The sequence below is a fragment of the Eufriesea mexicana genome, unplaced genomic scaffold (genome assembly GCF_001483705.2).
Source record: "Eufriesea mexicana isolate 0111107269 unplaced genomic scaffold, ASM148370v2 scaffold492, whole genome shotgun sequence".
Taxonomy (NCBI): Eukaryota; Metazoa; Arthropoda; class Insecta; order Hymenoptera; family Apidae; genus Eufriesea; species Eufriesea mexicana.
Window position 1 is genome coordinate 17,281 of NW_016908641.1, and position 12,487 is coordinate 29,767.

General features: G+C 36.4%; 1 protein-coding gene across 1 annotated transcript; it reads left to right on the top strand.

The window, feature by feature from the left end:
• Nucleotides 1-593: 593 nt before the first annotated feature.
• Nucleotides 594-2,765, top strand: LOC108545693 (uncharacterized). The gene is made up of 2 exons (XM_017897444.1): nucleotides 594-644; nucleotides 2,432-2,765. Exons 1-2 carry the CDS (start codon nucleotides 633-635, stop codon nucleotides 2,732-2,734), a joined length of 315 nt encoding a protein of 104 aa, XP_017752933.1. The 5' UTR covers nucleotides 594-632; the 3' UTR covers nucleotides 2,735-2,765.
• The last annotated feature ends 9,722 nt before the right edge of the window (nucleotides 2,766-12,487 follow it).

The window sequence follows — 12,487 nt, forward strand, 5'->3', positions numbered from 1 at the left end:
AAGCTGAGGCTAATAAGAGATCTTCCAATTCCTGCCACAGTTTCTAATCCATCTGGATGAACCAAAAACACTCGTCATTATCTTACTACGTCGTCTCCAAAATATCCTCTCGTGTGTTCCAAACACAAAAACAAGTACCAATAAACACGCGTTTCAACCGGCAACCTAACAATCTATCTTTTAACTAAACTATCGTAAGAAACCAGCATTTGAACAGCGGAAGCAATACGAATAATGCCAGCCTCCGGTTCTAGCGGAGCGATTAGACCCCCTGGATTTCTTTTCTCTTGAAATCCGAGGCGTTCCTAAACGAACGGTAAAAGAAATGAAATGAGAAGAAGAGAAAAGAAAGGAAGGAAAAAGGGGAAAAAATGAAGAAGAAGAATGGTTCGCAGTCGATCTTCGAGTTCGTCGCAGCCGCGGACATAGCGATTGGGTTGGAATACGGTAAATAACGGGCAAAGAAGTACCGGGAGTAATTGCTGTCGCCTGGAAGCCGGTGCTCGGTGATCGGGAAAAACGAGAAAGCTGCGGCCAAGCGAAACTGTATAAAACGACGCCAAACCGGCCTTCTCTCATCAGTGCGACGTATATCCAAACTGGAGGCGCATTTACAACCGGTAAATCCAACGATGAATCACTTGGTAAATCTCTATTTCTCTGCTGCTCTCTTAATCGGTTAATCGCTTCTCAGTCGTCTTAACCCCTTGCGATTTAATTATAAAAAATAGTGGACTGGGCAGGCGTTTAATTCTAGTTAGCCACGATATATATCGCCCGGAATAAAATTATAGAAGCTCTCAGAATTTATACGAGTTTCATTCGTGTTAAAACGCGTTAAGTATAATTTGACTTGCACGAGAAAAGTGTATGATTTGATACGAATAACAAGATCGTTATAGTACTAGAAGTTAAATTAGTTGATAACGATACTGGCTAAAATTGACCATCTTCGGAAGATTTCCGTAAAAGTAACCAGAATTGATGCTTTTTATTTATTTTATAAATTTTATTTCTATTTCAATAGATTCCTCTTTTCGTTTCCTTAATCCCACGTAACGATAGAACACGAGAATTGATCAACTGGCAGTTCTGTAACAGTAGGACGTGCTCTAATTAGTCCCATTAGGTCAATTGCTAATATCAAAATTACTCGATGAAACATCGATGATACTGTGCTCTCAAATTGCGAATACGAGTTAATTCGTGGGTTATGAAATGATTAATAACCACTGCTTGATCGATTACGGTGATTGATAGAACGTGGATCACTTTCATCGTCCAATTTCCATTGCAATTTAACGATGTTAGTCGTTCTACTTATCATCTCGAATTATTTAGCGTTTTAATGACACGTTTTTGGTAGTATTGCCGTCTCTATCGGGATAATTAAACGTGGTAATCGAAATTCACCTTCCATCCAATCCAGTTTCTTCGTCAATTATCCGAATTTTCCTATAGGTTTCTCGCTTAGAATACTTCGCATGTAAATAACAGAGATTAATTGGAATCTTGATTTAAGCTGAATTTGTCCGAGGGTTTGGTCTCTCTAATTACATTTTCATTACCTTGACCCTCTTAACGTATTCCTCTGAGTGTGATATTAAATAATTATGCGTTCGTGCTTGAAAATCGTCTTGAAATCTGTGTCGCAAGGAAGAAAAGGAAGATATTAAATCGTGTGAACAAACGTCTTGCCTGTCTCCTTATTGGCACCGAGGTAGATTAAACTTTTAATTAAGCGTGTGAATTATCGAGTAAGGATTTCTCGTAAACGTCGAAGAATGATAGTATTTTAGATCACGTTAGATCGCGTTCGATTGTTACGGTCACTTGATCCATCACCTTTACCGCTCCCTTATAATGTTTGGTAGCGTACGAAAGACAAGAATTTAAAAGTTAAACGTTCCTGGACTCAATATCTTTCATGTCTAAGAATATTTTAACCTTTAAAGAAATCCCCGATAGTCTGAAAGGCAGCATACTGTGAAATGCATGGTCAATAGCACATCGTTTGATGCAGTTTAATGAGAGAATTAGAGACCACCGGTGAACGCAAAACTTAGAACTTGACCCAAGGTCGCAGGTGGAACCTAGAGTTCACCGAAATTCCGTTTTGAAACCTTTTTTCTTTCTTTTTGAAAAATTATCGATGAGAAGTGCATAACAGATATTACATGATCTTCATTTCTAATATAAAGTAAGGCTATGATAAAGATAAGACCATTCTCTTTTACTTTTGTCATCGAGATGAGACTTAGAGTCCAGAATTTTTCGATTTTCCTCGATTTTCGATGTACTAAGTTATCTTATTTCGATTCTTTCGTTTCTCGTCTACTAGTTGATATAAATTGTAATCTAATTCTAATTTTAATTAATCTAACTCCAACGACACGACAGGATTTCAATATCGTTCATTGTACCGTTCCAGGCAGTAACGTTGCTTCTTTTGTGCGGTGTCTACGGTGCTTCGGCCGGGCGTCGTTACATTGCCATTCCTGTAGACGGAATCGACGTGATCGAGCTGAGTCCGATGGCGCCAGCTACTTCGAGGATTGCCCGGCAAACCGAGGCTTACGTTCCCATAGCAGTTCCTAGTATTTCGCAGGACGAGCTGAAGAGTTCACGCGCGGAAAGGTCCAATGGCCACATCCTCGATTACGTGGATTTCGGCGGACAAACAGGCACCAATGGAGCTTTTAGTTGGTACGCCGACTATCCGGCACATCAGTGATGATCCAGAGAATCGAGAAGACATCGAGTTGAGCGACAGATCCTGCTTATAAGCGTTCGATAATCGACTAGTCTGGATTTCGTAGAAAATATTGCATTTTTTATTTTGCGGTAACATTAATTATTTTTTTATACTCCGATCAAATTGATGTATTGGTTGATGTTAGAACGTTTGTAAAGATTCTTGCTGTAATAGCTAAGTTGGTTATATGTTTATAAAGTAGTTTTAAGGAAGCGTGTTTATACGTATGTTTATTGCACTGATTTTGAAAACCGAATTATCCCTCAAACTCACGAGGCTCAGTTGTTTCTTTGTTTGAAGCTCGTAACGAGTACGAATCCTTTGATGCTCTTTTATTCGAGTACGAGAATCAGGTATAATTGACTGCTGTGTAACGAGACCAATTATTGGCATGATCTTTTAACACAGTTGAAGCTGTTTGAATAAAATATGAAGGTGCTCAGTTAACCGAGATTCGGCGACCTGTTTATCGAATATTCTTAAGAGAATTATTGACAGACAATATTGAAGCCTTATATGTTCCATATACACTGAAGTTATAATTGTTTGTAATTATTGTTGAAATAAAGCTTACGAACTTAATTATCTCGGACTTCCATCTACAACACATGCTGAAAAATAATTTTGGATGCTGTGAATCTTTCGGATAATATACTCTATATCTACGAAAATAATTAAGAGACAAATATTCAGAATTTTTATCTTATTGTTATTTTATTTTTAAAGAAACAGTATTTTTGCTTTCAATTAATCTTTTCTTACCTTGTGTATAGTATCTGATCAAAAAGTAATTAACTCACGAAATACCTTAAGTAGAAGTCTTGATTAAAGGAATGTTTCGATGTTTCGCTTCTTCCTTCTCCGATATTTCTTCTAATTACGAGTAAAAATATAATTTATTGCGTAGACCAGCTTTATATCAGTATTCTGTGCATGTCACACATGCATATGTTTAACAACACACACAGCGAAAAAGGGTTGATACACTTAATACATATGTATAGTGGCGTGCAAAAGTTTCCGTGGATAAAGGTTTTCTTTTTTTGAAACTTTAGAAGACATTACTTCGGAGATCTTTTAATCTCAACCCCTTCCTAGCTTTTTCCTCCTTTACCTTTTTAACTTCCTTTCAACTTTTGCCGCTCTCTTATACCAACGCTTACTTCAAAGAAATTCATAAGCAAGCGAGTGCAAAAAGTAATAAAAATCTTGCAGAAAAATGACTTTTATCTTGCTTAATCTTCTCGGAGAAGAATCGTGAGATATCTCGTTAGAAAATTTCGTACACCACCGTTACACCTAGCAATGTCCATTTAGAGTAATAATAGTTTTATTTTTCGGTATATGATCATACCCATCGTTACAATACAATAAATAGTGACAGAACGACGGTGTGTGTCCTTTGTGTCTCTTTTTACGTTAATATCTATAGTTTTTAGGTACAACGATAACAATCTCGTCGAGGCGAGCATCATTCTTATTCCGAGGCGGAATTCAATTTAACGAGCTAACGAATTTCTCGAATCACGAATCTTCTTAAGTACCTATATATATATGTGTGTGTGTATATATATAGATATGTCTAGATATATATACATATATTATATCGCGGCCATCTCGCGTCGGCAAACGGCTAGAAACGATAGGATTGACTGAATCGCTCGTTATTATCCTCGTCACGCTCTTTCTTCGCGATCTCTATTCGATTGCCTCGTTCTTTTCACGCTCTGAAATTTTAAAAGATCTCACGAAAATCCAACACGCGATCATAATCGACGCCGTTTTAGGGGGAATCAATTACTTCATCGATGTAAGAATTAAATCACTTCTCCGTTTTCTCTTTTTTTCTTTATTGAGTTACTTGAGTTATGTAAATCCAGGTTTCTCTGATTTAAAATGAATTATTCACTGAGAACTTATACTACGTTCATATGGAGTACCATATGTATAATTCTGTCTAAACAATTAATTTTCAATTTTAATACCATTGATAATAAAAAAATATATCAGTCTGTCGGTTCTTCCTCGAGATTGGAATTATATCAATTAAAAAATGACTGAACTGGGTGTAAATTGTAAATACTTGTTTTCCTTCAATACAAAACGTTTCAGGAACTTGGAAAATTCTTTGCAGTTCCTTTGATGTCGTCCCGAAAATATCAGTGGATGTAAATGTTTAATACTCTGTAATTATTAAATGATTTAATATTCATATACAGGAGATTCTTTTGTCCAACTTTTATCCATTAAACACAAGCTAATTCACTGGAATATGTCTCCTTTTTCCTAAGTGAATTGTATCCGTCGTAAACTGTAAAATCCAAAGAATATCTGCCCGATACTTCTTCACATTGCTCGTTTTACATCGGTGAATAAAATATTTTTTGTAGATACTTTTCCCAAGGACATAAGGAATAAAATTATCCTCCGCGCAACAGCGTGAAGAGGATAATACATATTTCATCGAATCCAAGCGTATCATTTTCATTTCCATCTACCATCTATCCATTCACATCGAAATATTTAAACATAAACGCAATTATCGTAATTAATACCGATCAACGTTGCTCTCTGTAACCTGTGACATTTTCTGTTTCATTATTCCTGTTTTCTTTTCAGCGTAACTTACATTTAAAGTTACGACACTATACTATGTAACTCACGCGTACGACCGAGAGCAATGTAGTTACATTTTGTGCAAACACAAGAACATTCGTATTTGGTCGGTAAGTTTTTATCCTCGTCGGAGAAAAATGTCATCTTGTCACATTCGATAGTTTCGTATTTAATATTTCGCTGCAATCCGCCATTTACCGAGAGAAGAACGTCCCTTTATTCGTTCATGATGATTTTTATACTTAAATTTATGCAGTTTTGTATAGCTGAGCACCAGAATCATCGATTACTCTAAATGGGACGTTATTCGATTCGCAAAATAATGCATCGTGGTAATGAATAACATTATAACATTTTTGTGGCTGAAAATACAGCACATATATGTTAATTTCGAAATGATAAATCAAGGTATTATTATACTTCTCTTTTTGGATATACTCATATAATCGAATCTGCAATAATTTCAACGATCAAGTCCATTACAATTTGTTCGAATATTATAAGTCACACTGCGATAGCTTCACGATTTCACACGTACGCTAAAAGGTAATAGTTTCTTCTCATTCACAACATAGTACAATGCAATTCGCACGATATAGTTCAAATTTATTACGCGTTTAACAATGGAAATTTTTAATACTCTAATATTTTAATACTTACATATTCGGTATTATAAATAAAAACAATGTATATATATATACATGCATAGAATCTCGATAATTGCACGAAAACAGTGAACAACGGAAAATGCATGCATGAGACCTAAAATCTACGCTCTTTTTCATATCTTTTCCCATTCGTTTATTCCTACTCGAGTGATTATTCCTGCCTAAGATGGTGGAATATAACTAACGAGGTTTTCTTGCAAATTATCGATGTTCTACCGTAAACGATAAAATTATATATTTTAACCCTTTTCTTACCAAACCTCGTCATCATTGAAGTCGTACTACTCCATACTTATTCCATCAGGAAATCGATTACGCATCCCTGTTCTAGACTGAGGCTTCTCTACTCAACGCAGCTATGGCCGTGGCAGACAATGTTAGCAGTGATGATCGGAGCATTAATTACGTTTCCACGTCGTGGAACGTTCCCTTGGCGTTCGATTAAATGATTTTGCGCGAGAAATAGTCATTTATCGCCAGTCGACGGCATTACATAAACGTATCACGGCTTGTAAACGCTTCTGTTTGCCGCGAAACGCCTCCTCATCCGCTTCAAACACGTTTTCACTTATCGATGGCTCGTCGAGCGTAACGAAAATACATGTTACGCGTTTACGGAAAAAAAAAAAATACGAACATAAATAAGCAGAAGCGTCTTTTACGCTTTTTCTTTGTTACGTAAAAGGCGTAAAACACTCAAATGATTGGTCCATGGGCACGAATTAGTTGAGAGGAAAGCACGAGGGAATGCAGTATTAGAAAAAATTTCATTTTCACCGACAAGTGATAGGGGTGTTCAAATCGTGGCTCTTTTAAATGCTTAATACGACTCCATGATTCCTAAAAAGGGATTCGTTATAATATATATAAATTGATAAATAATAATTGAAAAACAATCGTTAGTATTAAATAATTGATGCCAGTATTAACGTATTCGTTATATATGAATAATTAATATTAATAATAATTACATATTAAAAACTTCGGTAGAAAATTCAATTCTCTATTCTATGCAGACTTCTCCTGATAGTTGAAATATGGTTCCTGCCGTAAGCAGATTTGACCACCCCGGTATCACGAGATTATCGACAAGTTTGAAATAAGTTAATACAATTTACGTCCTTTTCAAAAAACAACAACGACATCGATTACGGAAGCGTACCAGTGTAAAGGGTTTATACGCTGTGGAAAAATTCGAAAAAGAAACAGGTGTTAGTTTCGCATATGAAACGAATAACTTCTAATAAAAATCTCAGAAGCTTTGGTATGCCGCGAACAACGGTTTGCCGGAAAACCAAAAGCTTTCCATGAAAATATATTAAAAGACCGAAACTTCGTATTCCACGTAACCAATTAATTTTTAAACGATTTTAAAGCTTAGCTTCCGTGTGCCCAAATAATATCTATGAACTAAGCCAGTAAACTAGCACGATACCAACTTAATTCGATAACATACAGATTTACTCTCGCGAACACCGAAAGTTGAGATTTTTGCTCACGTAAATTATTCCTACGATCTAAGAGAGTAAAAGCTACGAAATATTTTCCTAACCTCCAAACATACTCGACAAACACTCGTGGAACATAACCATACACAAGAGCGTGCGAGTTGGGAACGAGAATAGAAAAATATCTTGAGCACAATCACAAACATAACCTTGCATCGAATGTATAATAAAGATCTTAAGTGTGCGCGGTCGAACGCGTTATTGTTGTACTTAAATGGCATTGCACCGAGGCACGTGTTCGTCTCGCAATACTGCGCATAAGCATATTAGGTGTGTCGTGCGAGTAAATAAGATCTAACGCGTTGACCGCCTCAACAAATTTTATACGCCTTGATCGCGATGTCCAAAGTGCTATCTCATCACGATACATCGTATTATGCACGTACACTGAATCACAGATGTGTCCCTAATCTCCCAATTTTTCTGACATCGAACGATTGCTACGTTTTACTAAGATTCTCTCATACAAGTTTGGAAATCCTTAAAACTGAGCATATGTATTGCATTGAACAAAACCGAAAACCAAGGCAGACTAGATACGTAAATATTTTTATTACTACACATGACACGTTTTGATATTAGCAAGATTTCATATACAATCTACCTACGTTGTACTGTTACTTTACAATACAGTTATTGTTGATCCAATGGCACACATTTTTAGTGATAAAACTTTTGAAATTTGTTGTTACTGTGATTTGCTATAGTAAAAGGATAATGATCATTTCAACGATAATTGAAAAGTTACAGACACTTGTCTGACTCACTGTGTACTATCGTTCATATACGTACATACATCGAGACACTCCAGTCGATCTGTAGCAATGATACGTGAATCTCGTATTTATCATAATTAATGATCAGTAGCGATACTTATTATCTCCTTATGGAATTAACAGACTGTACGTTTAAATTGTGTGTTTAGAAACTTACCAGTAGTATATTAAGACGATATATGATTCGGCAGTGTGCTTATAAGTTTTAAATATTACTGTTTGAATTAATAATCGTGATAATTCATGTATTAGAAAAACCTCTTCTATTCGATCGATAGTTTAGGAGTTAAATCGTTTGAGGCTAGTGAACTCCCCAAATAATATAACCTCGTTCAACATTACTCCATGATGTTTGAAAATTTTGTTATCGCGTGACAGCTTTTAGAAATCGATTTAATATCCCGCGACACGTAAATGTAATAACAGCATAGAATAAAATGATGGCTAATTTTTTTATTTATTATTTTGTAGCTAACTGACATTTCGTTGAAAATGAAGCTCTAACGAGGACGTATTTTCGCATGATATGACAACCGAGGTAATATTCACTCATTTTTCAGTTCACAAAGCGTACCAGCTATTTTCGAGCTTTGCTTATTTGCAGAAAATTGTAGGAGAGTGGAGCTGAACTGTGAAAACACGATTCGGTATAAGGATCGACCAGAATAGAAACCCTAGATGGAATATTTCCATGGAGAACAGGATATCGAGTCGAAGACTTTTTTAAATTCGATCTAACATTAAATTGGATTTAAATTTTTAATTTAAATTCAAAATTTTATTTTAAATTTTTAACGAGATAACTATGAATGTTCATTTGACGAATCTAAAAAGTATACCCGACTCTAACACAGACGAAACTTTTTGATGTTCGAAAGTAAATAGATTCAATTAACTTTACAATGGAACAAAGAGCGAGTTCGTATTTGAGGCAACGTGCAAATCATACTATTTTCAACGTTTCGAAAGTAAACGAGGGAAAAAGCGGTAATAAAAAAAGAAAAAGAAGATAGCAGAAAGAGTAACTTTCGCAGACTTTTCGATCCTTCTTTCGAACAAAAGATATTACGTACGGGTAGATGGTATCGTCTCGTATAACATAACTAAATTTACCTGCAGTCACGCGAGAGAGATTTTATATTCGCGAAGTTGTTGCCGGACGCTAAAACCGTGCGCCTCGTGGCAGGTGTTGCGAGGAAGAGATTGAACGGAATTAATTGCGCGGCTTTTTGTTTCGGTGAAAATATAGTATAATAATACCGGTGATAAAGCTTCGCATTATCGTGGTCATTCCCACGAATTTACATGTTTCAACCCCTTACACTTTTTAATTAAACCACCATATGGTTGGCGCGTCGTAATAAAGCTACTTTTCATTTTTAATGTTCTCATTGGTTAGTAATCATTCTATTTGCTTTGGTTCTGAGTTTCATCGTGATAAGGAACAATGAATTACAAAGAAATTAAACCTTAAAGTATTAAAGGAAAATATATTATAGTTCGCATGTACCATTTTTGAAATGGTCACGTAGAAGAATTCTTTCTATCGTGGATATAGATAGCTTTAATCAATTCTATATTTTTTTTTTGCCTTTTAATTATTATTAATACGACACATCTAGTATACTTATTGTCAGACACACGTGCATAAAACACATCAAAACGAATGGTTATTTTTTATTCATACGAACGAACAATGTGATCCAGGTACAACTGTTTGTTAAAATCAGCTAAAAGCAAGAAACCGATTCAGCCTATCACTATCGCTACCGTACAATCGTCAATGGCGTTAAGTGAGAGTTGTAAACGATACGAGTACAAAATTATTATCTATCATAACGATTATAGAATCGTAACTTTTGCTATCTTCATAAACTGTAACCATCTATTTCTATAGCTTAACTTAAAGTAGAATAAACGATACGCATAAACCCGGAAACCTGGAGCTGTTAATAAATTATTGTATATTTTCAGCTTGATTCCTGTTTTAGCTCTAATTTCTTCTGAAATATTCAAACAATGTAAAATATTTGTTACTACCTATCTGCAAACAAGAAACACCAAAAGGAATTCTTTAAGAGACAAATTAGATCATTAAAAAGGAATCAAATTTTATACTTCATAGTTTTGCTGAGAAAATTTATTCTTTCTCAAAAAAATTGTCCAGATTTCAGGATTTAATGTAATATAAAGATGCAGGTACTAGACACTATGCGTAAGAAGCAACCTCCAGATCGATGATTTTTCGCATCAACCAGTGAATTTCGTCATTTCATGCACCAAATCGACAATTCTCCACGGTAAATGCGGCGCTCCTTTTTCTTCTTTTTCTTCTTTCATAGTAAATGCAATTCCAGTTGAGTAACTTGCGTTTCCTGGGCATCGAGACGCTAATGGCAGATTGCGAGTGATATTTGTCCTTGATTCTATTACCGTTATTATCTCAAATTATGACAATCAACCGCGAACAGTCTCAAGAGTTCCTTTGCAACTTCATATGAATACGGAATGAGTCGGATATACCGGCGAGAATACCGTCACAATATAAAAATAATTCTTCTTTCTTTTTTCCAGCGTTTAAAAAGATTTGCAAGGTAGACAACGAATGCGAGCAAAATTCGTCAAGTTACATTCGTAAATGAAAACCTGTCGCGATCAAACATCGATTTTGAAATGACCCTACGCCTTGGAAACTTAAAGGTATCCCTTATCTTTCTCTTTGTACGAAAACAAAACGATTAATGCTAATACATAGTTGTTACTCCAATAATACTTGACGCTTTTAATACGTCTTTCTCATTTCGATAAGCTTTATAAAAACATTATTTGGTATAAGCAACATCCAATCGATCAACCAACATTTAATGAAACGAAATCGCATTTACAGCTCGATTTAAACAAGCCGTCATATTCGTACAATATTCTTTCCACGATCAACCAGTCTCTACGAGTCGAACACAATTCACGGAATCATCGTCGATGGTCACACAAATCTATTGGTATATACGGAACAAGAACGTTCGACGAATCTTCGACACGGCGTTGAACGACGCCACGCGTTCCGACGCCACACGTTCCGACGCCATCTTGAGAAACCTCTTAAGACGAAGATGTTCGATTAAAATCCTAACAACTAGAAGTCCGTTAGTTGATTAGTCTATAACTGTTTTGCTTAAGATCCTTAAAACGGTACTGCAACTGGTTATCATGCCATTTACATGTTGCACAGAGATACAGACACGGACACAGACACGCATTTAAATATTATGTTCCTCCACGGATGCACAGCGATTAAGATATACACAGCTCGAATTGTACAGAGTGTCCTATAGCCTCTTAAATACTTAAAACTCCTTTCCGACGATAATGTACACGTGTATAGCCTCCGATTAAGAATTCTCTTTCGTCCTATTCGTTTCTTTCGTTTTATATTGCCTTCCTGACATTTCCACGTCCTCTTTAAATCTTTGCCGAACAACCACGGAACAACGTCGCTTTTTACTCCGTGTCGCGCTCGTACACTCCTCTTTATTTAAAATATATCATGCACAGATGTACAGACGTAGATACTCTAGTTTGAGAAATATAGCGCGGTCGTGAATTTAACACTCGACAACGACATACCTGACACATCGACACCGTGTAGGCGATGCTTTGTGTGCTTCGATAGAAAGCGACGTTGAGGAACGCGAGACGTCAGTGAACTGAAAGGGGATGATTTTGCGTGAGAAGATAAGTCGGAAACGAGACATTTTCTATGCAATGAAATTCCTTTCTTCGAGACCGTTTATACCTAAAGTTACACGGTAACGATTATCGTTTGGCGTAACAACTTGGCCAGATTTACTCAGACATCCGAAACGCGGTTCCTTCAACCTCCGAGCTTGACGGCTGAGTTTACGAGCGCGCTATATTTCTTCCAGCGAGTATAGAAACACGCGAAGGTCTGCGGGATACGCAGTGTTTCGAGCGTCTCGCATGATCACGCGATCACCACCTTCGATCGAGGATCGTAGCCACGTTTAATCGGGGCGCGCGTGAATCTCTGTGCCTCGACTATCGTCTGGCGAACACGTCGATTCGCCAATAATTTTATCACCGTCGTTACCACGAGCTTTGCGTGGCCCGAGTCGCAACAAGGAATCGATATTGTCACTTCAGTAA